Source organism: Macaca nemestrina, chromosome 7, assembly GCF_043159975.1.
Source record: "Macaca nemestrina isolate mMacNem1 chromosome 7, mMacNem.hap1, whole genome shotgun sequence".
Classification (NCBI taxonomy): Eukaryota; Metazoa; Chordata; class Mammalia; order Primates; family Cercopithecidae; genus Macaca; species Macaca nemestrina.
In genome coordinates this window covers 118,844,390-118,871,303 of record NC_092131.1, presented here as the reverse complement: position 1 = coordinate 118,871,303, position 26,914 = coordinate 118,844,390, and the positions used below count along the sequence as shown (strand labels likewise).

Below are 26,914 nucleotides of genomic sequence, written 5' to 3'. Positions count from 1 at the left end.
TAATGGATTTTCCCCCCTGGGGGTATGGGTTAGAGACTTAAATAAAAACCATCCTCTTCAAGCCAAATAGCCTTGACTCTGTGAACTTGAATATTTTCCTGAATATGGGCTCTCCTCAGCTCCTTGCATGGTTTTCAGGAGATAGATTCTGCTCCCTGAATGGAGATCGCTCGGAAGAAATGGGAACACGATGGAATTTGGATAAAGAGATATAGACCATTTTTCCTACCCAGTAAGATATCCACATGGCCTGGTGACTGTTCTGGCTCTTCACATTGCAGAGAATTGGGTCAAAGATGAATCCCCTACACAAACATAAACACCACACACACACACACACACACACACACACACACACAAAACTTATGTTCTGAGGGTCTCTACTATCCACTCGTTTCTCATCAAAATCTCCCTCACACAAGACAGTGAGGCTCACGCTCAGATGCTGAAGGCTTTGTCTTTTACAGGAGGCCCTGGTTCCCTGGGCATAGGTGTCCCTTTAAAGTCAGCTCTTCCAAGCCTCCTCTGAGAACACCTGCGCCTGGGCTCAGTCTTGTCCTGCAATCCGGAGAGTGGATGTGTGCTAGATTCAAGGGCCTCTGGTGGAGATTTTTGAAAAAGGGGATGCAATGCCCCATTATTGAAATCTCTTTCAAAGCTGAAGAATCTTATCCTCAGTCTTTAGGCAATAGTTCTTCTCATCTTGAAAGCAGGGGATTCCTTTTCTTCATTCCAAGCCTCCGGGTTTTTTTTCCTTTTTGCAGCCTGTCCAGCTGTTTTTCCAGCCTGAACAGCTGCTGTCTCTGCTTACCCAACTGCTCTTGCAGGTCTCAACATGTTTCTTCCTTTGCCTCCTCTCCTATCTTGGCAGCAGGCCCAGTAAAAGAAGACACCAATAGTAACCAGCTACTCCAGTCAGGGTCACTGCCTGGGCTTTCCTCCTACTCCCGCTCAGGGACAAGCTCTGCTACTTCAGATTCTGTCTCATCTTCAGAGGTCCCATTAGAACTGACCAGGGGTCTTCTGTTGGTTTTGCCTGTTGGAGAACAAATGCTGCTGTCTCCTGCAAGCTCAAAGATTTGATATGAGGGAAAGGGTTCCTCAATGAGCATAAACATGATCTCTGCTTCCCATTCAATTGCCCCCACCTGCTTCTCTAATGCCCCACAGGTACAGCTTGTTGGCTTTGAGGGAGACCTCTCCACAGCTACCCACTGGGCTTTCCTGGGCCTGGGATTCTTGGTTCGGAGGATCTAGAGGATCTAGCCAAGAATATCTTTTGTTTTCCACTAATGGAAATCCCCATGAGGTCTCTGGATCTCCTTCCTTGTTTATAATCTAAGGCAGATTCTGTACGAGGGGCAATTTCCACCCACATCACACCCCTCAGGAACATTTGGCAACGTCTGGAGACATTCTTAGTTGTCATATGGGGGAGGAGGGATGCTGCTGGCATCTAGGAGGCAGAGGCCAAGCATGCTGCTAGGCATCCCACAACACACAGGAAAGTGCCCAAAAACAAAGAATAACCCTTCCCCAAATCTCAGTAGTGGAGAGGTTGAGAAACCGTGCCCTAAGGGTTTTGGTCTTAAGGAATCCATGATGTTATCACGAACCTGGCAGTCTATTAAACCCCATCAATTTCCTCCCACCCTGAGCCCAGAGGCTTCCCCTCCCCTGATTTGAACTTCAGAGAAATATCCAATTACAGTGTTTGATTTCAACTAGACCAGTAATAGTAATAACCTAATGACAAAATTTGATTCACCTTAAAGAAAACAAACCTTGCTTATATGTACGTTGCCATATTTTGAAAATTTTGTGGAGTACATGTTAGTTTAAATTTTTTAACATTTCAACTCATTTGTTGAATGTTGGATGAAGCTGCCCTTTGAGACTTGGGAAAAAAAAAAAACTGTTTTACTAAAACTTAGTGATACAGTTTTATCTCAATGAAGGAATATGTGATTTTCCTTAGTAATTTTGTAGTGAAGTAGAAGAAATACTGACCTCTTTGAAGGTAAGATGTTTTACATCAGCAACAGTGCTTAAAGAATGAGAATGAATCTTATCTTTCTGTAAAGGCTTTTGACAAGATGTAGGGGTGTTCTTCTTTCCCCTTGACAATGGTAGAAGAAGTTATCTATAGACTGAAAAGTAGTGAAATTGCCTTTCTCCAAATGTTTCCTCTCAAGCCAAAGTTCTTGAATTCAGATTAGCCTCTAGAGTGACATTAAATAACTGACATCTATTGTATCTGAAAACTTTGACGTCAGAAGCCAGTTGCTCAGTCAAAAGCAGGTCCCAGAAAATGCAAAGGGAAGGAGTGTGTGAGAGTGGCATGTGTGATTGCAGTGGCCTCGAGCAGGTGTGCGGGTGTGTTAGGAGAGCAGGGCCTCTGAAAGGAGAGAGGGTGTCTATCAGGAGAGAAAAGAAGGCGAAAGGAAGGCAGCAGGAAGAATGAAAGGGCTAGAGAATGGTGATGGTCAGAGAGGAGAGTTCCAGAAAAGATACAGGACAGAAGGACAAACAAACCAGGGGATGGAGCAAGGAAAGGGGATAGCAGAGGGTCACAGGGATGAGAGAGAACAGGAGAGATGCACAAGGAACAAAACGTGGCAGCATACTCAATGTGGAATTAGAAATCAGAATTAGAAATTCCACATTCTCCAGTTATGCAAAGCAGTTTTGTGTTTTGTTTGTTTGTTTGTTTCTTTGTTTTGAGACACAGTTTCATTCTTGTTGCCCAGGCTGGAGTGCAATGGTGCGATCTCGGCTCACTGCAACCTCCGCCCCATGGGTTCAAGCGATTCTCCTGCCTCAGCCTCCCAAGTAGCTGGGTTCACAGGTGCCCACCACCATGCCCGGCTAATTTTTTGTATTTTTAGTAGAGATGGGATTTCACCATGTTGGCTAGGCTTGTCTTGAACTCCTGGCCTCAAGTAGCCCGCCCACCTCAGCCTCCCAAAGTGCTAAGATTACAAGCGTGAGCCACCGTGCCCAGCCTGGATTTTTTTTTTAATCGGAAAAAGATGAAGTTTTTCCTGGAGAGTTTCTTGATCCCTGAGTGCTGGGTGGATGGGAGAGATAGAGAAGAGTAGGGAGACGAGGAGCCAAGGCTGAAGGGCCTTCCCAGACTCAATCTTTGGCCTGAGTCCATCCTTGCCTCTGCAGTGTTAGGACTCTTGCTTTCCAATTACAACAACATTGGAGCTTTAGGTTTTGTTGAGGTGCTGTGTGCTCTTGCCCCAGCCTACTCCCTTGAACTTCTGGTTTTCTCTGAGCTTATATTGAGGTCAAGTCCATTTAGCCCCAAAGCACTTCTTTTTTTTTTTTTCTTCTTCTTCTTTTTGTATAACAGTGTTATTGAGATATAATTGACATATCATATAATCCACCCGTTTACAATGAACAATTTAATGGTTTTTAGTATATTCACAGAGTTGTACAACTATCCCCATGATCAATTTTAGAATGTTTGTATCATTCCCTGCCAAACGAAGCCCTGTACCCATCAGCAATCACTCCCCATTCTCCCCCATCACCCCAGCCTCCCGAAACCACTAATCTACTTTCTATCTTATAGATTTGCCTGTTCTGGACATTACATACAAATGACATCATACAGTTTCTGGCCTTTTGTGGCTGGTTTCTTTCACAGAGTGTTTTTTCAAGATTCATCCATGTTGTCGCATGTATTAGGACTTCATTTTTTTAAATTGCCAAATAACATTCCATAATATATCACAAGCCACATTTTATTTATTTATTCACCAGTTGACGTTTGAGTTGAGTTAACAAGATTTTATTGCTTACTTACAATGTGCTAGCATGGCAGTAAGCACTAGGGGTGTAAAGATAAACAAGACCTTCTCTTTGAAAGATGCGAGCATAGCATAGACTTCTATAACTCAGAGCTCATTAGCTTTAGAAAAGTGCTCTCCTTGCAAGTGGGGAAAGGAATAGGAAGGATCACCAAGTGTGAAGTAAGTTGTAGCTCATTCATACACATGATAAATATTAAGACAGGCTAAATGTCTTATGTTTTGTAAACATTTTTGTAATCCTTTTGATATTATCTTTAGAAACGTCTGTATCAGTAATTCTTTGTGAACATAGACAAAATAGCCATAAAATTATTTTTAACTTTTTCTTTCTTAACTCTTTTTATCTCTCTCTTTTATAAAAAAAAAAAATTATCTGGACAGTGACGTTTCTCTTTCTTCTATCCATTTTATGCTGACCCAACTTACTTAATTGGCAACTTAATTGGCAGCTTCACCAACTTAATTGGCAACTTCAGCACTGCTGCCTTGCCCACCCCACAACATATAACCTTACTCCCAGCACCTTCTTCCCTTCTTATTTATCCTGGGCATTTTCTCTCAGACACCCCATCCTTGTCTTGCCAGACACCAGTGATGACCCCAAAGCTCCCTCTCCCTCTTGGAGTGGCAGGGGATAGGGTACCACACGCCCCTTACCTGTAAGTTTCTGATTCCTTTTTTTTTTTTTTTTTTTTTTGAGACAGAGTCTCACTCTGTCACCCAGGCTGGAGTGCAGTGGCACCATCTCAGCTCACTGCAACCTCTGCCTCCCAGGTTCACACCATTCTCCTGCCTCAGTCTCCCGAGTAGTTGAGACTACAGACGCGTGCCACCACACCCGGCTAATCTTTCTTATATTTTTAGTAGAGACGGGGGTTTCATCGTGTTAGCCAGGATGGTCTTGATCTTCTGACCTCGTTATCTGCCCGCCTCCACCTTTCAAAGTGCTGGGATTACAGGCGTGAGCCTCCGTGCCCAGCCAGTTTCTGATTTTTCTTCACAACCCACCTTTTGAGGACTCTTCACTGGGAACAGGATTCATGGCAGAGCAAACTCCTAAAAACAGATTCCTGAAGCAGGCTCCAGGCAGTCTAATCAGCTGAGATACTTCCTTCCTCCTGGGCACTGGAGTCCTCAGGTCTTCCCTACCTTCTTCCTCTCCTCTGCCTCTTAACTCCCATCCAACCAACAACCACTTCTCTAAGAGCTCAGCTCGGATCAAATTTCCCCATCTCACACTGCTTGGTTTCAGATATTTGTCTTCCTATCCCTTTCACCTATAATAGAAAGTTGATAATAAAAATGCAGGTTTTAGAATATTTAACCAGCATAGATTGAGAGTCGTGGCAGGCAGTGGTCCCCTCCTGACATTTATTGACATGCAACGTATCACTGTGCATAGGCTAACTAAATGACAATGGAAGAATTAATCTATGCTTAGTCTTGTCTTAGACTCATAGTAAGATTAGTAAGTAAGACACGCTGGAATGGTTATATTATATGAGACCCACTAGAAGATTATGCTCCATGGGTAGGCTCAGTGAACTCATCATTCAACAAGGCCGCCAGGAATGAGCTGGCAAGAGGTTCACCAAGAACACTAATCAATTCAGTGATACCTGTCCTCAGCAGGCGAGGTAGGGCTAACTGTAGTGAGGCACTCACAAAGTTGGACTTGTTAATGGTTATTTGCAGAATGGGGCCCCAAATAATGGAGACCTGGTAGCAGTCCCTCACCACCAGAAGTGGGGGGCCACAATTACTACAAAGTCAGAAGGGTAGCCAAGAGGCCTTGACCCACAGGGAGCTGTGGAGATGGTTTATAAAGCATGGAGCCCCGGAGGGCAGGAACCAACAAGGGTACTGTTTGACATCTATAATCAGAAGAAGTCAAGAATGAACGAATAAAAACCTGATGGCAATCACCCCAATAAAAAAAAGTCACGATCTTTCATGCAGTTCCCAGACCTGGAACCAAATTTCAGATCCAAAACACATTGATTGAGGAGTTGGCCAGGTGCCCTGGAGAAAGGACCCTGCAACGCCACAGCAAGTGTATATTGCAATGAATCTCTCAGTCCTTCATCAAAGTACCTATGAGCAATACCCTGGTGACTACACACTGAGGAAGGGGGAATGCCCGGATGTTTCAAGTATTGCTGGACACAGGATATAAGTTGACATTGATACCAAAAGAGCCAAAGCTTCATCATGACCTCCTTGTTAGAGTGAGGGCTTACAAGTACCACGTAGTCAGTAGAGTCCTGGCTAAGGTCTAGCTTTCAGTTGGTCCACCGGGTCAATTGATACAACTTGTGGTCATTTTCCCAGTCCTGGAGTGCATAGTTGAGGTTGATGCACTTGTCCGTTGGAGTAGCCCCTGTAATTGTTTCCTATTATGCTGTAACAAATCACCACAAACATAAGTGGCTTAAAATGACAAAAATATATTATCTTACGGTTCTGGAGGTTATAAGTTCAAAATGGATTTTACTGGGCTAAAATCAAGGTGCTAGCAAGGCAGTGTTCCTTCTGGAGGGTCTAGGGAATAATCTGTTGCAGGGTTTTGTTTGTTTGTTTGTTTGTTTGCCTTTTTTAAATTCTAGAAGCCACCCACATTCCTTGGCTTAAGGTCTCTTCCTCTATCTTCAAAGCTAGCAACTGCATCACTCCAACTTCTGCCTCCATCATCCCATCTCCTTCTCTGACTCTTCCTGCTTCCCTATTTCCCTCATATGAACCTTGTGATTATAATGGGTCTGCCTGACAAGCCAGAATAATCTCCTGTTCTCAAGGTCCCTCATTTACATCTGCAAAGTCCCTTTTTCTGTTGAAGTAGCATATTCACAGGTTCTGGGATTTAGGACATGAGTATCTTCAAGGAGCCATCCTTCTGCCTGTCACAGCCCCACATGGGGTTCTTTGCCTGTGGAGTAACAGATATCATAGTAAAGAAGACCAAGTGGAACCCTCTGAATTTGCAAGCCCTCCCCTAGCCCTGGCCAAAACAGTTAATCAGAAACAATGTGGCATCTAGGGAGATGCCAGATATTAATGCTATCTTTAAGGATTTCAAGGAGGCAGGGCTGATAGGCCATAACATATATCAGTTTCATTCACCGGTATAGAGCCTGCAGAGACCAGATGGATCCTGGAGAATGACTATAGATTCCCACAAGATCAACTAAGTAGCCTTGATTACAGCTGCCCTGCAGAAGGCAGTATTATTGCTAAAATAGATTAATGAGGCCTCAGGTACAAGATATACCATCATTGGTTGGCAAACTCATTTCTATTCCACTCAGAAAAGAGTATCAGAAACAGCTTTCATTCCCATAGATCTGACAATAGTATTCATTTCCAGTTTTGCCTCTAGGCTATGTTAACTCTTCAGTCTCTATCATAATATAGTCTAAAGGATCTAAGGCACCTGGACGTCCCATAAAACAGTACACTGATTCATTACACCAGTGGCATCATACTGATCAGACGTGACCAGCAAGAGCTGGCTAGTACTCCAGAGCTCCAGAGGTCTTACAAGGTAAGACATTTGCAATCTAGAGGTGGGAGATAAACCCTACAAAGATTCAGAAATCGGTCACTTCAATAATTTTTTTAGGAGTCAAGAAGTCAGGCATGTTCTGGGATATTACCTCTGAAGTAAAAAACTAATTGATGCATCTTTTATTACCTACCCCAAAGAAGAAAGGTGGGCCTTTTTGGGTCCCACATCTAGGAATACTGCTTGGGCCCACATACTGGTCAACACAAAAGATTGACAGCTTCAACTGGGGCCCAGGTCAGGAAACAGCTCTGTGCAGCCCTGCCACATAGTCCTGTCTAGCAGATTGATGTTGGAGGTATCTGGTGCACTAGAAGATGCTGTGGTGGAGCTTATTGCAAGGCCCATTGGAAAAATTGCAAGCAGGTCTCTGGGTTACTGGACCAACGCCACACTGTCTACAGCAAAGATTTATACACCTTTCAAGAAACAGCTCCTGGTACTCATTGGACCCAGGTAGAAATGGAATACTGGATTTGGGGGCAAATGACCATGCATCCACCACTGTCCATCATGAGCTGAATTCTCCAAGTCCTGTGTTGAAATAGGCTCAGCAGCAGTCCATCATAAGGTGAAAATTATACCGCTAAGACTTGGTCTGAGCAGGACTGCGGCTGTGAATAAACTACATGAGCAGGTAGCCCAGAAGCTCAAGGTACTCTCAACAATTTTTTCAGCTCATCAAAGTTATATGGGTCCCATATGATCAATTGAAAGAAGAGAAAATGTCTAAGCTTGGTTACTGCTATATCACCTTGGTATGTAGGCATGAACTGAAAATGGGCAGCAGCTGTATTACAGCCACTGAAAGACAGGCAAGAGGGACAAGTCTTTCCCGTGGAAGAGCTGGATCCTCCTAATACCCTTTGTGAGGAAGAAGAGTGGCCAAGAGGAAAACATACACAGATTCCTGAGCAGGGGCCAATGGCCGAACTAGCTGGTTAGGAACCAAAAAGAAAGGACTGAAAAATTGGAGACAAGGAAGTCTGCAGTAGAGGCATGAGGCATGTAGATGAACATGAACATGGCTCAACCTCTGGTGATATTTGAATTATAAGTTAATGCCCACCAGAAAACATCCATCATGGAAGAGAAAATAGACAACCGAGAAGACAAAATGATTTGACCATTTGGCCAAAATCTAAATTTTTGTAGGGTTTATCTACCACCTCTAAATTGCAAATGTCTTACCTTGTAAGATCTCTGGAGTACTAGTCTCTTGCTGGTCAAGTCTTATCTGCATGAAGTCATCGGTATAATGAATCAGTGAAATGTTTTTTTTTGTTTGTTTTTTTTTTTTTTTTGAGACTGAGTTTCGCTTTTGTTGCCCAGGCTGGAGTGCAGTGGCACAGTCTCAGCTCCTGAGTCCTCTGCCTCCTGAGTTCAAGTGACTATCCTGCCTCAGCCTTCCTGAGTAGCTGGGATTACAGGCATGCACCAGCACACCTGGCTAATTTTGTATTTTTAGTAGAGACAGGGTTTCTCCATGTTGGTCAGGCTGGTCTTGAACTCCCGACCTCAGATGATCCACCTGCCTTGGCCTCCCAAAGGGCTGGGATTATAGGCGTGAGCCACCGCACCTGGCCGAATCAGTGTAATGTTCTATGGGACAGGTGGCAAGCCTGTCATTGGCCACCCCAGAAGTGGTATGATGGGCACATAAATGGAGAGATGGAAGCTATGCATAGGCCCAACAGCATGCATTCCTACTGACTGTGACCAGTGTAGCCACCGTCACCTCTGAATGTCCAGTCTACCAGCAACAGAGGTCAAAGCTAAGCCTTGGAAATGGCACTGCCCCTGGAGGAGACCACAGGGCCACAGAGTGACAAGTCAGCCTGTATTGGGCCCCTCCATCTTGTAAGAGACAGCTGTTCAACCTCTCTCTAGGTTTCAGGTCTCATTCCCTTCCCTAGACTGGCCCTTGCCCCACTCACAGATCCTATTAAACTACCTGGCGACTTTAGCCTTGACCCTTACTTTGGCAAATTCCTATCTCTTCCAGTCTTAGCTTCGGAAGTATTACTGCTACTTATCCAATATTTATCCCTCTTTACCTTTTATCTTTACAGAAATAACACAGACTTTGTTCAGGGTGACATTGCTTAACTATAAATGTTTGATTTCCCAACGATATGAACAGTTCTGGTCAATGAGAGATAGTCCCTGAATGAAAAGGCAGAGGCTCACCAGGAAAGTGCCTCTTTACTGGCCGTCCTTGCCATTTCACTAAGCTTTTCCCTCCTTCTTCATGCTTGGACTACAGACAAGAGGTCTGGGGTTGTGGCAGCCATCCTTTGACCCTGAGGCGTCAAGCATTTAACAAACAACAGAGCAGAAAGATATAAAGAGCTGTGGTTACTGATTGTGTCTCTGAGAAACCAGAGCAGCCCTGATCTGCTTACTTTGGGGCTGCCTGTGTGTAAGGCCAGTCAAACCCTGCTTCAGCCACTATAGAGGGTTTTCATCCATTTGATCTCTTCTTTGGATGGAATTGCTTCGAATCTGACTGGCACTTGGCCCTAAATAGCATTAATAGATACTGAGCTGTTGAAATGAAACTTTTACGACAATAACACATTGATGTATGTGCTCCTGCAAAGGGATTTTAAATACTACTAATAATAAATGAATCTTAAACTGAAAAAAGATATACTGGAGTCATAAACCCCAGTATCTCAGAATGTGATCTTATTTGAAGATAGGATCTTTTTACAATGATAGTCCAGTTAAAATGAGGTCATGAGGGATGGGTCCTAATTCGATATGACTGATGTCCTTATAAGAAGTGGAAATTTGTGGATGTACATATACAAAGAGGACAAAGTGAAGGCGGGAGAAGGCAGCCACATACAAGGCTGAGAGGCCTGGAACAGATCCTTCCCGCACAGCCCTCAGAGGAAAGCAATCCTGCTGACACCTTGATATCAGACTTCTTGCCTCTAGAACTGAGAGACGATAAATTTCTGTTGTTTACGCCACTCAGTTTGTGGTACTTGGCCCCCTTGCCAAATGAATACAGGAGGATGTTCTGTTCTTTGAAACTGGATATATCTCTGTATGATACAGCCAGGTAGTCTCCCAGCTCTGCCACCAACCCTATACCCACCCTAAATGTGACCTCAACAATCATCAGATATATTCAACATTTGGAAAAATCTCAGTAACTAGACAACTGTCCAGTGGACTTCTAGGGACAGCCAGTAAATGTAAGCTTAATGAGCCATTAAGAACACTGAATAGCTGGAGAGATTCTCTGCACTTTGCCTCAGAGTTCTTAGCAAGGGGCAGGGGTTGAGTTCCTCTCTCTCACACAGGGAGCCCATGCCTTCCTTAATTGCTTCAACTTGTGTACAGATTGCCTGTGGCCATAGAGTCCTAGCTAAGTCTTGATGAAGTAAGATAGCACCACACAATGATGTGGTTTTGCATTTTTACTGTCCTGTGCTCTAAATCCTGCATACTTTGCTCTTGTGAGAAGCTTCTGAGTTTGATTGATTCATTTTGGAGATTGGTCTGGATGCAAAAGCTTCCATGTTCTGATCATTAAGGAAGGATTAATTGAGTTGCCCTGGAAGGGACTTCATTGGACTGGTTTCCAAATTTAATATATGGCCTAGTTCCACCAAGAACCTGGATTATTCACTCTCTTATAGTGAGCTATTTGGCAGCCCCAATCTTACTAAGCAGAGGGCAAGATATTTAGGCAGTAAATTCAAAATTCCACTCCTTCCACCATTTACTCAGTCCCAAACTTCTCATAAATTTTCAAGTGAAATTCAAGAAAGTTTTTCTCCCTAAATGGGAAATATAGATTGGAGTTTTCATTCATTTTGGTCTCTTCTTTGGAGTGGAATTGCTAGAATCTGACTGGCACTTGACCCTAAATGGTATTAATAGATACTGAGCTATGGAAATCAAACTTTTATAACAATAACACATTGATGTATGTGTTCATACAAAGGGATTTAAAATACTACTACTAATAAATGGATCTTAAAAGCATCCTAACAACTGTTGGTCTTTGATACTTAATGCTGACTGGATCCAGTGTAAGATATACTGCTAAGCAAATCCTAAGAGTTATTTTAAAAATAATAATGCATACATTTATTCATTCTTATATGTCATTTAAATACAGTTAGCAATCCTTTTTTATTCTCAGAGAAAACTCTTAGTGAGTCTGAGGATCAGATATGTCCCCAATATATGTTCATACTGCTTAGCGTGGAATTGCATATGTTCTTTGCAGGTTTTGGCTGTGTGCAAACCGTGTGAGTGGTTCTTATAATAGAGAAAGCATTTTGGACAGATGTTCAAATGAAGCTTCTCCATCATGCAGCTTTTAGAGTATTTGTCTAATGTGTTTTAACCCCTGTTCCCAACATCTTGTATTTCAGTGCTCACAGCTGAAGCACATGTCCTATTTTATGCCCTTCCTCATAATTACTGAGGATTATTTTGCATCTTGCACATCTAAATGTTCGATTTTTCTTCCTATTTCCAATGATTCTCCTCATTTCTCGATGTCCTTTGTCCATCTTTGCTGCTCCATTTGCACTGCCTCCCCAAAGTCACTGTGGCTCCTTCTCTGACTTCCACAGTCAAGTTATACTTCATAAAAATTCTAAGCTTATTTTCAGAAGTCACAAATCTATACTTCTTTAAAATCTTCAAGCTTCGATTGTGTAAATAAATACTCAGAAACACAAGATTTCTAAAAACAAACAAACAAACAAAACACTATTGGCCATTGTATGTTCAAAGGAGGTAACAAATGTTTAACCTTATATATTGTAGGCTTTCTAAACTTCATTTCAAAAAAAGACTACATAAACAGTGTCAATATGTCTATAAACTCACAATGAAAAATTTCAGATCATCTAATTGTGTATGCATTGGTTGGAAACAATCATGTAAAACCACAGCCCTGGAGCTGGGTAGCGTAGAAACAAGAAGACAAGAAGATTCAGCATTTCATGGTTGGTGACTTCAAATCTCCGAAGGGTTGTCAGGTTAAAAAAAAAAAAAAAAAAAGAAAAAGAAAAGAAAAGAAATTTGACTTGATCTATAAAAATGAAAGTTACTGGGCAAAGTTTTTACTTTTCACTCCTGACAAAGATGAACTCTTTCATGGGTAGACCAAGGCACATGAGTGATTACTTTCACGGCCCCAAAGTTCTTCAAGAAAATAGTAGATTGAGGAAGCCATCTGAGCACTGATAGAGGTGCTGTTTGAACTGGATGTCATTTAAGCTTCCTTCTTGCTCCAAGATTCTGTGAAGCCATGAAGCATGCTATTTCATCCCCACTCCAATTGCTATCTCCCTGGCCTGGTGCCCTCACCACCTCAATCTTGGGTCACTGGTCTCTTTTGCAAGAAATCAGTCCTGCCTACCACTTGCAACTTCATCTTTCTAAAATGTCACTTTGTTAAGGCCTGCTCTGTTCAAAGGCCAGTTCCCAGCCACACCAATGTAAATGCTTGTATTTATCATTGATAAGCTCTTCCCACCCCTTGAGATCATGAACTGTGCTCCAGGTAGAGTGGCTTTTTTTGTCTTTTCCCCCTACCCACACCCTCCTCCGCCCCCACATCCCAATAGTCCTTCACAGGGATCTTAATTTTTTTTTAAATCAACACATTTCCTAGGCAGAGGAAATGTTTCAAGAAAAGGCACAAATATGTAAAAACACTAGATGTATTCAGGAAATCGTAAGCAAAAGCATTTGCTCTATGACTCCCATCTAAGTCTAACTACATTTAGTCATCGTTTCTAACATCCTCATTCTTCTATTTTTAATAATAATGCCCAACCCACCAAAGCTCTAAATCCTCAAATCTCCCTGTCAGTCTTTGCTACCAGATATGGCCCCTGCCGCCTAACAATGTCAAGGTAATTGGGTTGAACCGTATGAAATTGCCATTACTGAAGGTCAAAGTGGTCTGGTATCAGCAATTTCACATGATTCAACCTAATAGTTTTTTGAGGTCCTTAAAACTCTCCCCTCTTCTCTTCTCACCATCCTAGATATTCTTCTGCCTCTCGCCTCTCCAGCCACCTCCTGGATCAAGGCCTTGGCTCCTCACTGGCCTCCTGGCACTTTCCCAGTCCATCCAGCTCACAGTTACCAGAAAACAATATAAAACAGTGTTCTCCAATGCCTGCAAGACACACCCCAAAACTCTCAGTTGAGTCTCCCAGACTCTACAATCTGCCTCTGACTTGCTTTTCCAAACTTATTTTCTACTCTTCAGCTCACCTGAAATCTTCACTGGAAGAGACCCTAGAGCTCACCTAGTCTCATGGTTCCCAAACTCAGCTTCACAGCAGAATCTCCCGGGGAACTTTTACTTTATCAGTCTTTCTATCTAGCTATCTAGCCATACATTTATTTATATATGGGTTTATCATGCCTAGCACTTAAAATTTTTTTTATATAGTAGGCTTGCTTTTTTTTTTTTTTTTTTTTTTTTTTTTTTGAGACAGAGTCCTCTGCTTTGTTGCCCAGGCTGGAGTGCAGTGGTGCGATCTCGGCTCACTGCAACCTCCGCCTCCCAGGTTCAAGTGATTCTCCTGGCTCAGCCTCCCAAGTAGCTGAGACTACAGGTGCCCGCGAGCACGCCCAGCTAATTTTCTGTATTTTTAGTAGAGATGGGGTTTCACTTTGTTAGCCAGGATGATCCGCCCTCCTTGGCCTTCCAAAGTGCTGGGATTACAGGCGTGAACTACTGTGCCTGGCCAACTCTTTAGAGCAGTTTTAGGTTTACAGCAAAATTAGCCAGAAAGTACAGAGAGTTCTCACATTGCCTTATCCCATACACACAGGCAGCCTCTCTACCATCAACATCCCACATCTGGGTGCATGCGTTCCAATCGATAACCAACATTGACACATCATTACCAACCAAAGAAAAAAATAGGCAATACACACTTAAAAAAAAAAAAAAAAAAGAAGGATCCAAGCAGTATAAAAAGATATACAGGGAAATAGAAGTCTCTCTCCAGCTCCTGATCCCTGAAGCCTCAGTCTCCCTCCCTGAGATATATATTCTGTGTATATGACTATACTTGTAGGTAGGTCTTCATCTATAATTTTAATACAAATGAAGCATGCCATACACCTGTAATGAATCTTAATTTTTTCCTCTTTTAAAATGTATTTATTTATTTATTTTTTATTTTTTTGAAATGGAGTCTCGCTCTGTTGTCCAGGCTGCTGCAGTGGCATGATCTCAGCTCACTGCAAGCTCTGCCTCCCAGCTTCATGCCATTCTCCTGCCTCAGCCCCCTGAGTAGCTGAGACTACAGGCACCTGCCACCACGCCTGGCTAATTTTTTTTTTTTTTTTTTTTTTTGTATTTTTAGTAAAGACGGGGTTTCACCATGTTAGCCAGGATGGTCTCGATCTCTTGACCTCGTGATCTGCCTGCCTCAGCCTCCCAAAGTGCTGGGATTACAGGCGTGAGTCACCGCGCCCAGCCAATTTTTTCCTCTTAATAATACATATTGTTGATCAGTGCAGGGATTAGGGGGAAATTTTTTAAATACATATTGAAGATTGTGCAGTATCAATACAAATTATACCACATCATTCTTTTTAACAGCATTCTGCCAAGTCATCTAAAGTATATATTTATATCTTTAACTCATCATCCCCTATTGACAGATATACGGAACTTTTTAAACTATAGCTCTCCAGATCTCATCCCAAAATTATTGAATATGAATTGAAAGAGGCGAACCCAGAAATTTGTGTTTCGTATATCTTCTCTAGGTTACTCTCATGTAGGCATCTGACAAGACTAGTTTACAAAGCAATAAAATAGCCCATCCTTCTAATTTTCCAAATGAGAAAACTAGGGTTAAAAGATATAAAGCGATTTTCTCAAAATCTCATAGCAGAGAAGTTAGAGGCAGAGTTAGCTGTACAACAGGGCCGCCTGAATAGGAGGTGTGGAGGAATTAATTCATCTAGGATATACACCATAAAAATGTGACTAGGATAAGTAACCCCAAATACCCTAGTCCCGTTTATCAAGAGGTTTTAAGTGATAGTGTTCTTGCAGTACAGTCGCTGATGTTCATGATGAGGACCCTGTAGTGCCTTCTGAGTCATCAAAGGGATAGTAAGGTAATGCCATCATGGCTTTAATAAGAAGTGTGTTTTAAAGCCTAAATCCATGGGTGATAAGCTTGCATATTATCAGTAAACAGCATATTAAACTTATTCATAACTCATTAAAATCACTTCTGGCTATTCCATTAAAGCAGAAGTTTTCTGTATATCTGCACAGGGAATGTTCTAGAAAGATCTTGGTTTCCAGAAATCTCTAGTCTCTACTTTAGCATTTAAGCTCAATTTCTTCAGCTATAAAATTAGGATAATAGTACTATCCGTATTATCCACTACCTCACGGGGTTGCTGTGAGACAATTTATATGAAAGGATTTTCAAAAGCATGATATCTCCTGTACAAAATAAAATAATAGCATTTCATCACTTTTAAAGATATGCATCCAACGAAATGCTCTGATGGAGATTTGTCTCAGGCCAATTTGACTAACACCATTCATGCACCTTGCTTTAAATTTTTAAAATTCTTTCTAACCTATGAAAGTAATATAATCACATGGTTTAAAAAATCTAAAGGTCAAGAGAATATAGAATGAAAAGATAATAATAATAGCATAGATCTGGATTGATAGACATAGATAGATAGCACTTACCACATGCCATGCATTATTCTAAATGCTCCTCAGAGAAACTCTTTGAGGTATGTTACTATTGTTATCTGCATTTCATAGATGGTCAAATTGAGGCACAGAGAAATTTAGTAACTTTCCCAAGTTACACAGCTAGTAAGTGTCAGAGCTGGTTTTCTGTCATCACCCCCAAATACTAGTCTTATTCTCTAAAGATGACCACTGTTTCACAGTCAATTCCACATCTGTATTAGTTTTCTATTTCTGCACAACAAATTACCCTAAAATTTAGAGCTTAAAACAGTAAGCATCTGACCAGGCGCAGTGGCTCACGCCTATAATCCCAGCATTTTGGGAGGCTGAGACGGGCGGTTCATGAGATCAGGAGATCAAGACCATCCTAGCTAACACGGTGAAACCCCATCTCTACTAAAAATACAAAAAATTTGCAGGTGTGGTGGTGGGCACCTGTAGTCCCAGCTACTCGGGAGGCTGAGGCAGGAGAATGGCATGAACCCAGGAGGTGGATCTTGCAATGAGCCAAGATCGTGCCACTGCACTCCAGCTTGGGGGACAGAGCAAGACTTTGTCTCAAAACAAAGAAACAACAACAAAAAAACCAACAACAATAAGCATCTATTAGCTCACAGCTTTTATGGATCAGGAATGAGGGTGTGGCTTAGCCAGGTGCCTCTGACTTAAGATCTCTTGCTAGGTTCAATCAAGATGTTGATCAGGGCTGCAGTCTCATCTGAAGATTTGTCTTGGGGAGGATCTGCTTTAGGTTCATTCCTGTGGTTGTTGGCAGGTCTCAGTTCCTCATGGGCTATTGGACTGAGAGCCTCAAGTACTCGTGGCCAGAGGCAGAGGCCTTCTTCAGTTTCTCACCACAAAGACTTCTCCACAGGGCTGCCTGCATCCAGAGTCAGTGATGAGAGAGAGAGACAGAGGGAAAGAGAGAGATCACACCAAGACAGAAGCCATAGTATTTTCATAATCTAGTCTCAAAAGTGACATCCCCTCACTTCTGCCATATACGGTCATTAGAAAGCAAGTCACAAAGTCCAAACCACACTCAAGGGGAGAGGGTCACACAAGGAGGTAGGGATCACTGGGGGCCATCTTAAAGACTGTGCACCATGACAGTCCTCTAGAACTTTTCTATACAAATAAAACTTTTTTTACAGAATTTATATCTTTTGCCTTTACAGATATCAAAGTGATCCCCTTGTTTACTAGTACAGGTAGAATTCCATGTGCAGAAGCTACATATCTTCATAAGCAAGTCCCCTATAGATGGGTATGTAGGTTATTTCAAGCAAAACACCCCTTTCACTGATTTGTTAACTGTGCCTTGAATACCGCTGTGAAACAGGCTCTGTGTCAGATGGTGCTGGAGGCACAGAGAGGGGGGATAAGACCCCTGCTCTGAATACATTCTCAGCCTAGAGGGAGAAAAGACAATTAAGTAAGCAATTGTGAAAGGGTCTGGAAGACATCACTGTGGAAGGGGTATAGGTATCAGGTAAGGGGCTGAACATGGCTGATAACTCCAGAAGTAAGGACACCATCTCACTTTGCACAGATGAGTAAACTGAGTCACAAATTTGCCATTTGTTTCACACACACCTTCCATAAAAACATGTGCTATAGTTGGAACCAGCGCTAAAGACTCACGGGCTGGGTAGCACCCATAATGCCATTCTTAGACCATGCTCAGATCCTGCAATTCTTTTTTTTTTTTTTTTTTTTTTTTTTTTTTGAGACGGAGTCTCGCTGTCTGCCAGGCTGGATTTCGGCTCACTGCAACCTCTGCCTCCTGGGTTCACACTATTCTCCTGCCTCAGCCTCCCGAGTAGCTGGGACTACAGGCACCCGCCACCATGCCGAGCTAATTTTTTGTATTTTTAGTAGAGACGGGGTTTCACTGTGTTAGCCAGGATGGTCTCGATCTCCTGACCTCGTGATCCGCCCACCTCGGCCTCCCAAAGTGCTGGGATTACAGGCGTGAGTCACCGCGCCCAGCCCAGATCCTGCAATTCTAATACATGCTCTGAAAAATGAAGTCAATTAAAAAAAAAAAAAAAAATCAGTCAAACAAAGACCTTGGCATTCAGGAGACCAAACAATTGACTACATTACACTTTTCAGTCAGGGTTCTGGCATCTTTTAGTCACTTTCTAAATTAGTTCATGTGACATTTTTATTGAGATTTTTTAAAAGAGAGATTTCTGTATTCATTTTCTTCTCATCCAGTGGTAATTTTTCTTTGTCCACCTGAAAAGAATACATTAGAGAATAATGTTTGATTGTTCACAAGGCAGTCAAGCCTTTATTTAGAATTAATGTCAAAGAAATGCCCTGTGCCTATGAGGTGCTTTTCACGTTCATGGTTCTCCTCATGTGGCCTGGCCGCATCACAGCAACTCAGTGGGGCTTCATTTTTCAAGTCAGTTTCACGTTATCACTAAAAGGAACATCATTCTCATAGTTGACTATTTTGTGACAAACGAGTGCTTGCTTTTTCTCAAAATACCTCTTATAAAAGCCTTTTTTTTTTTTTTTTTTTTTTATGAAGTGATAAAGATAGAAGCATTGGGTAGACCCAAGTTGGAGTCCTACGTCCAACATTTATTGACTGTGTGGCCTTAGGTAAGTAATGTAACTTCTACCTCAGTTTCCTTATCTTTGAAATGAGTTTACTCAGACCTGCCCCATTGGATTGGACCAATGTCAAGTAAAGTGCTTGGGTCAGAGTGAGAGCCTCAGTAAACTATAGAAATTATCATTGACCTTCCCTGAGCCAATGTAAGTGATGCTTAACTCTTCCCACTCTCCCTTCCTGGAAAGCCGGTTGGTCTTAACAGTGGGGGAAGAGATCCTTTAACACTTTAAGCATCACTTGTGGGCAAGGTCAGGTTTGACTAGGTCCGGGAAGGGAGGAAGCCAAAGGGGAGGCAGTGTTCAGTGTTAGAAGGGCCCTTTTTCCCCAGCCAGGGAGGGAATTACTCTTTTACGGCGAAAAAGAGTGAGTGTGCCCAATGCAAATTCCCTCCCTTCCCGAGTTACCTTGCCCCAACAAAGCTTCTGGACTACTACTCCTAGTCACTGCATTGGCCAGCAGGCTCAAAACCCACTTGAGAGAAGACAAATTTGTTCATATTTTGTTTGCTTGTGTGTTTGTTTGTTTGAGACAGAGTCTCGCTCTGTTCCCCAGGGTGGAGGGCAGTGGCAGGATCTCTGCTCACTGCAAGCTCCGCCTCCCGGGTTCGTTCACGCCATTCTCCTGCCTCAGCCTCCCCAGTAGCTGGGGCTACAGGCGCCTGCCACCACGCCCGGCTAATTTTTTGTATGTTTATTAGAGATGGGGTTTCACCGTGTTTGCCAGGATGGTCTCGATCTCCCGACCTCGTGATCCGCCCCCCTAGACCTCCCAAATTTACAGGCCTGAGACACTGCACCTGGTCAAATTTGTTCATATTTCTTAGAAAGATAAGACTTAAGAGATAAGAGCTCTGCATCACTTAATGACTGAAATTCACTGAGGATATCAGAACTTTTCCCAAGAGCCCATTTTGGTAGTATAAGGAGTACCCATGAAATAGGGAAAGGGGAAGAGATGCTAGCACAGATCCACTTGGAAATTTCTCAGTACATTTTATCTCATAGTTACAGGAAGCCGAACAAAACATAAAGAGGCCAGCTAGATTAGGAAACAGAGGTTTGATTCTGGGTAAGGGGGCTTGGGACTGTGTTTTGAGTAATATTTGTTTTACTGCAAATAGGTACAGTAAAATATCAGGGCTGCCTGCCTCATGGTTGCAGAAAGGCTCACAGGAGAGAATGGAAATAAGAATGCTTTGAGCATTCCATGTAATCATTACTATCATTCATTGGGCACAATCTACCACTAGGGTGAAAAAAAGAGTCCCTTTGTTGTGACCTCCTATGCTCATCAGCCTTGACCTTGCCTACAATGTTCCTGATATAGAGCCACACTGGGTCACGGGTAATCCTAGACCGCCTTTAGGCATGTAAATGCTGGAAGAAATCCACCAATTTCAAGGCAATGAATGAAGGGAGCAGAAAGATACATTTGCTTCCTCTACATCAGGGTTTCTCATCCCTGAGCTGGATAATTCCGTGTGTGGGGGCTGTCCTGTGCAATGTAGGATGTTTAGCACCATCCCTAGCCTCTACCCACTAAATGTCAGTACAATTACCCATTTTTATCATAAGCAAAAATGTCTCCAGAGATTGTCAGAATGGAGGGGTGCAAAATCATCCCCTCCCCTATCTCCACTGAAAGCTATTCTACCTAAAGAAATAAAACATGGAACAGTAATTAGGGGAAAAGATGTCTGTTAGCTGGTATTTTGTTGCTGCAGAAAGACAGATTTCAGAGGGGTGGAGAAGTAGAAAAGGAAGCTGCTGGTAGTTGGAGGACATGAATGTGGCACCTCTCGTCTTTCTGGCCAGAGGACTGTCACCTCCACAGCCAATGGTCATGTCCATGGAAGTCACCTGGGGAAGCTGGAGGAGGGGACAAAAGGTTTAACTCAAACCAAAAGTGACTGCCATCTATAATATTAGCATGTGCCCACATCCCCTGCTGGTAACAGGGACCTGGGCTTAGCAGGGGAGACCCATGTTAGAGAGCAGGCTCTCCTCTCAAGAATCCTAATTTTATTAATAATATATCCCCAAACTTTTTTTGTCAACAAAGAGAACCTCTCACTATAAAGAAAAAAAAAATACAGGCCATCGTAAGGTATGTTGGCAGTCTCAACATCTGATCTTTCTTCATTTCCCAAAGTGGCACATGGACCACAAAAAAATCTTATATGAATGAGTAAGGGCCCATTAGATAGATATCAACCAATCAAGGCTTTATTATTTTTTCCTTGCATTGTCTGTAATTATTCTGCTAAAGCAGAAAAGCAAAGTTACATGACTAAAGAAAGTTACATGCAAAAAGAATCTTCGTTCTGTTCTAGGCATTTCCAGACAGCTGAAGGAAAGGGGGACTTGGACATGGTGACACTTCCCCTTGCCAGGCCTCAGCTAACCTCCAGTCCTTGAGAGAGAAGCAAAGGGGGTAAACACTGCCTGGGAACTTTCCAGGGCTGAAGATGATGCCAGAAATTTTCCAAGCAGAGCCACTCCTTTTACTCCTCCCACCCCGAAGTCCTGTCTACTGCCTTCACATAGCATCACATAAACCAACTGAATCAGGAGCTATGTAGTAAAAATTAACACAAAGGGAAGAGGGACTACACCAAGATCGATTTATACTAGTCTACCCTTCAGATTCACCTGCTGAGATGGAAAGAAATGCCTGCCATACTCCAGTCAGATACTGTTCTCCAGGGGCAACTCAGCCAGGAGGTTTGCTGGAAATTCAGTGACATGCTCTGGTCATTCCTAAATACTCTCTAGAAGACTGACTTCAGGTTAAGTGAAAGCACGTGGCTCCTCCCCTTGACAAAGCCCCACAGCCAGGGAGCAGGTGGAGCCTGCCAAAAGCAAACAAAAACTTCCCTCAAACAACAACAAACACTTAACACCCTCAGCCTGTCAACACCAATTAGTCTGCCCTACAAGCAGAAGCCTATTAAGACCAGTGCCCAAATCCAGCAAGGTCCTCTGCAAGCAGAAACTGTCATCCCTTCTTCCTTCTTCAGCTTCCCCAAGGGAGTGACCTTGAGCTGAAACCAACTTCTCTCCGCCACTGAGCAGGCAAAGAGCCTTAGACCCACTATCCTCCCAGGGGCCCATGCTGGGTGGAACGATGACATTCCCTGGCCCTTTTTACCTTCCTAATATCCATATTAATATTTATTTTTGATATAACTTAAAACATTTCAATATTTTTTCTTAATGTTTTAGGCGAAATGCTGTTTTGTGGGGCTGAAAACTAAAACATTTTTTGAATATTTTAATTTCCTTTTTTTCTAATTTTTAAAATAAAGTTTCCTGAACCCCTAAAAGTATCATGGGCCCTAGGCACTGTGACTTGTGTGTCTAAATGGAGGCCCTAATTCAGTAGATAACTACGATTTTTAGAAAAAATACTGTAATCCATGGCCACCCATCCAACCGAACACAACCCTGGCCTGTTTTGAAAATCCATTCTATTCCTAATATAAAAAAGGTACCTGGGAATTCTGTACTTCAACTCGTCAATTTAAAGTGATCCCTTACAGTTAGATTCCAAGTGGCTTAAAAAAAAAATCAAGTCACCACACAAGATACGATTTTCAATATTTTATTTATATAGAAATACTTAAAAAATGAAGTAGCACCATTACTTAAGTTTTACCTTTATTATGTAGAACTTTAAATGTCAGAAAAATAAAACTCTTGATACAATTTCAAATCTTGTCTCAGCAAATATAATATTAGTATTTGACCATGAGGTTAAAGGCCCTTTATCATAAAATAAAATATACTTTGTTTTTTAAACTTTGCTCAGTAAAGTACATTTAAGCTCAAGTAACGTCACCTACATATACATAAACAAGTGGTAAACAAATGTATTAAAATAGAAATACTAAAACTATAGTGGTGCAACAGAATTTTTGTAACTTGCACTGAATTCTATTTATACAAATGTTAGAAAGCATCAACAGTTCTTTTTGACATGTTTATACATTTGTTTTTGTAATAATATAGAATAAAATATGCTTTATATCACTGAATAGAAAATATGCTGGGTGAAGCAGATCTAGAAGATTTGTCTGAACCTATAAAATCTCCATCCCAACAGAATACTGTTCAAAACATTACACATTTTATGGTTTGTAATTCCGTCACAATTGTGTGATTATTAAAATAATACAGTGTTCTTTGCCATAAGGCCATACTAAAATAAAAAGATTTAACCCAGCTACAAAAAAGTTCACTGAACTTAAATTAAAATACTTGTAAACATCTTTGCAATATGAAATATAATTTTTCAAGTCAAAAAAGAATAAAATACTTCAATCTGTATTAATGCAATTTCTCTTTAAAACTTTTAAATGTTTTTAATATATAAGAGATATGTTACAGTTTCTTTAACTTTAATAAAGCTGCAGTATCCTGGTTTCACAGGAACTCCTGGCCCTTCCACGAACATTCAAAAAGGATCCACTGTGTTCTATAGTAAGTATCATAGGAACCCACCCACAAAGGGGAACACACTAAACAGTCCACACATCCCACAGCACTACTATCATCTTCATCATCATTACTGTTCATTTTTTCCTACTTTAAGAAAATGGAAAACTTGTGGGGTTTTCTTCTTTTGGAAGCTTCCTATTAAGTACAGTGTAAAAACTATCATTACTAGAATGTCGCCGTTCCTATTATTTATAGAGCATGCATTTCAGGTGTTCAGAGGTTTCCCAGGCTACAGTACTCTTGATGCAGATATCCTGGCAAATTCCTTTACTTAAAAATTAAATTTTAAAAATGAGCGGATACTACAGCTTTCCAAGCTCCTCTCGGATCTCAAGAGTGTTGGTGGGGCCGGGAAGGAGAAAGGGGCGGGGGCACCAGGGAGGCAGGCGAGCGCTGGGGAATGAGGATGGGGAGGAGTTCCCCCTTCCCCCCGCACGGTGCGCACTAGCGCCCGCTGCCTTCAAGAAAAGATGCGGATGGCCTGAGTGACCGCGGTGTGGCAGACCGGGCACTCGGGCTCGCTCTTCTCACAGATGCGGTTGGCGCACTCCATGCAGAAGAGGTTGTGGCCACAGGGCACCAGCGCGGCGATCACTTCGCTCTCGAAGCACACGGAGCAGTCGCGGCTGCCTTTACGCCGAAGCCCGGAGGAAGAGGATGAAGAGCTGGAGGAGGAGCTGGACGAAGAGGAGGAGCCCGACGTGTCCGACGGCTGCAAACCAGGCAGCTGCGCCCCCAGCCCGTTGGCATAAGCGGCGTAGGCCAGGCCTCCTCCGCCTGGGTCGCTGCGCACCCGGCGAGCCAGGTGGTGCTCTCCCGCCCCCGGGGCCATGTGCAAGGGCGGGGACAGGCGCGGGCAGCTGGTGCCAGGGTGCAGCCGGCGGTGCACCAATAGCCCCAGGTTGGCGTTGGAGGGCGCACTGGCGCCACCCCCAGGAAAGACCACGGAGGAGGAAGAAGCAGACGAAGATGCAGAGGAAGAGCAGGAAGATGATACGGGAGCTGCAGGTCCACCTCCCGGTGACCGCTCGAACTGGGCCCAGAGAAGTGGTGCCCCAGGTGGGGGAGCGGGAGCCGGGTCAAAAGTGGGCTGCAGCTCGGGGCAGCCGTCGGGGGATGGCACTGAGGCTTCCCCCGCTGTGTAGGTGTACCCATTGCCGTTGTTGTTGTTGTTTCCGTTGTGCGCAAAGTTCAGGGCGGGGCTGGGGGGGCTGTAGTCTGCCAGGCGCGGGGTAGCGGCTGCGCTGCTGCTGGTCCCGCCACCGAAGTAAGAGTCTGTGGAAGCACTGCCAAGCGAGCTGGAGCTGTCGTTACGGTAGCTGGAGAAGGGCTTGCGGCCGGGGGTGGGAGTGATGCTGGGGGTGGGCTTGCTCCAAAGGCTGCCTGGACCGGACCCGCCGGACCCATGATGCAGGTCGAAGCCCACATCGGTGCCGTTGGCGTGGAAGTCGTTCTCGTCTGTGAGCTCAATGATGCCGCCGGTACGCAGAGCAATGTGCGCCTCAATCTCCTCTCGAGCGCGATCCACGTTCTCTGGCATGCCGGTCACCTCGAACACCGGCTCCTTATCCCGGCTGGGTGTCACGATGTACGTGTGCGTCTGTTGCTGGATGCGCTTGATCGTGGCGCCCTTGGGCCCCACCACGAGCCCCACCACGCGGTAGGGCACCCGCACTTGGATGGTGGTCTGCCCGGGCAGGTTGGGCGGCCCAGGCACCGCGCCGTTTAGTGCCGTGTTCTTATTCCGGGAGGCGCGGATCATGGAGAAGTGCTCGGCAGCGGAGATGATCTCCCTCCGAGCCATGGCCACATCCTCCTTCCTGCCCGTCACAACAAAGACAGGCTCCTCCCCGCGAACTGGGGTCTTGATGTAAGTATTGGTCTTCGCCCGCAGCGCTTTGATTTTACAACCTAGGAACCAGGGTAAGGAGGAAGAAGTGGGAGAGAGAGATGGACACGCCCATTATCCTGGGGTAACCGCGGGGACCGGGGACAGCCCGCGTTCAGGACAGCTAGATGGCAGGACAAGAGATGGGCGTAAAGGGGGCGTCTCCCTCACTGACCTCGGGCCGCGCACGGGCTGGGCAGTGAATCCCACCCGCGAGACGCTCGAGGAACAGCCCATTGGCTACCTGGCCCTCCCCCAGTGACTGCAGTCGTCCCGAATCAAACCCGAGAATCCCAGAAAAGTCATCTGGGGAGATGCCGCTGGGATCCAGCTGGGCGCGCCGTCAGCTCTGAAGACATGGGGAAGGGGCTCAAGGAAGGCAGCTGCAGGCACGATGCCTCAGCGCTGGTGGACTGGGGGCAGGGGGTGGGGTGTGAGTCCTGGGACCCATTGTTCCTCCTCTGGGCTCCATTCCGCTTTGCAGAAATCCAGAATCCTCCTCCCATCCTATGCTCACTCCTCCTCCTCTCTCCTCCCAAAGGACTGATCAAAGGCCCCCTCCCCCAAGCATCTTACATTTGTTTTTTTGGAGGTGGGTTGGGTGTGGGGCGTTAGGGGAGAAGGCAGTGATTTTTGCAGAAGAAAGTGCATCCCGCCAGGGCAGCGGCGCGGCTCCAGGAGACAGCCTGCCTGCACTTTCTTTGTCTGGGGCGCCGGCCCATCGCGAGGCTCTTCCTCTCTCCCCAAGGCACCCCACGCCGCAGATCCCGATACTGAACACGCCTTCCCCGCGAAGCAGTGGCCTGAGACCCTACACCGCTCCCTACCTCCCCATCCCTCTTCGACCTACCTTGCCGCCCTACGATCTCGGCGACATGCTCAGAACTGGGCACCGGCACGCACTCGGTCATGTTCACGCTCTTCTTGCGCGGCTCGCTGTCGTACAGAGAGGCGCCCTCGTCACTGTCCAGCCCCAGCAGGGAGAGCTGGTCCAGCGCGAGCTGCAGGGCTCTTTGGTCATCCAGGGTCTCTCCCCCTCCGCTGCCGCCGCCGCCGCCGCCGCCGCCGCCGCTGCCGTTGCGCTCCAGGTCTGCAAACAGCGAGCTTGGCATCGCTCGGCCGTGCGCGCCGCGCCCCCGCCGGCCCTCGGCTCGTCGGCGAGAAGCTGCGGCCACAAAGGCAGCCGGGAAGCGGGTGGTCAGGGGCGGGGAGGCCGGCCGCCTGCTGAGGGTTCCGTTGTTTCTTCCTCGGTGCTGGGAGGAGTGGGTCGCTCTGTGCGGTCCGCACCGGGCAGTGGCTGCAGGAGGCCCCGCCTGGGTCCCCACCCCAGATCTGCTGGCGGGTGGGGTGGGGGCAGAGCTCTAGCGGTGGCCGCGCGTGCCCCCCGAGTGCCCGGCTGGCTGGCCGCGATGCCGAGCGAAAAGCGAGCAGGCGAGCGACAGAAGCGTTTCTTTAAGGAGCCCCTCCCCGGCTCCTCCACTCCCGCCCGCCCGCCCTCACTCAGCGCTTTTTCCTCCTCTCCTCCCCGCCTCTTGACTGAGCCTCTGCAGCCAGACGACTCCGGAGGGGGACGAGGGAGGCGCAACGTCACAGGCGGGAGCTGACACCACAATGCTACTGACACTATCGCTGGGGGAGGCGATTGGCGCGCGCCAGGTCGGGGGCGGGAGGAGGCCGCGGGTTGAGCGAGCGGAGGGAGAGCGCCACCCCCCACCCCCGCGCTCGCCGCAGCCCGCCCAGTCCTCCTCCCGGCCGCGCCCCTCCCC

General features: G+C 44.9%; 1 protein-coding gene across 1 annotated transcript; it reads right to left on the bottom strand.

Annotated features, from left to right (window-relative positions):
- Window positions 1-22,347: 22,347 nt before the first annotated feature.
- LOC105493086 (mex-3 RNA binding family member B) lies at window positions 22,348-26,605 on the bottom strand. The gene is made up of 2 exons (XM_011760513.3): window positions 25,999-26,605; window positions 22,348-25,171 (listed from the first exon to the last, which is right to left on the bottom strand). Exons 1-2 carry the CDS (start codon window positions 26,258-26,260, stop codon window positions 23,721-23,723), a joined length of 1,713 nt encoding a protein of 570 aa, XP_011758815.2. The 5' UTR covers window positions 26,261-26,605; the 3' UTR covers window positions 22,348-23,720.
- Window positions 26,606-26,914: the final 309 nt, after the last annotated feature.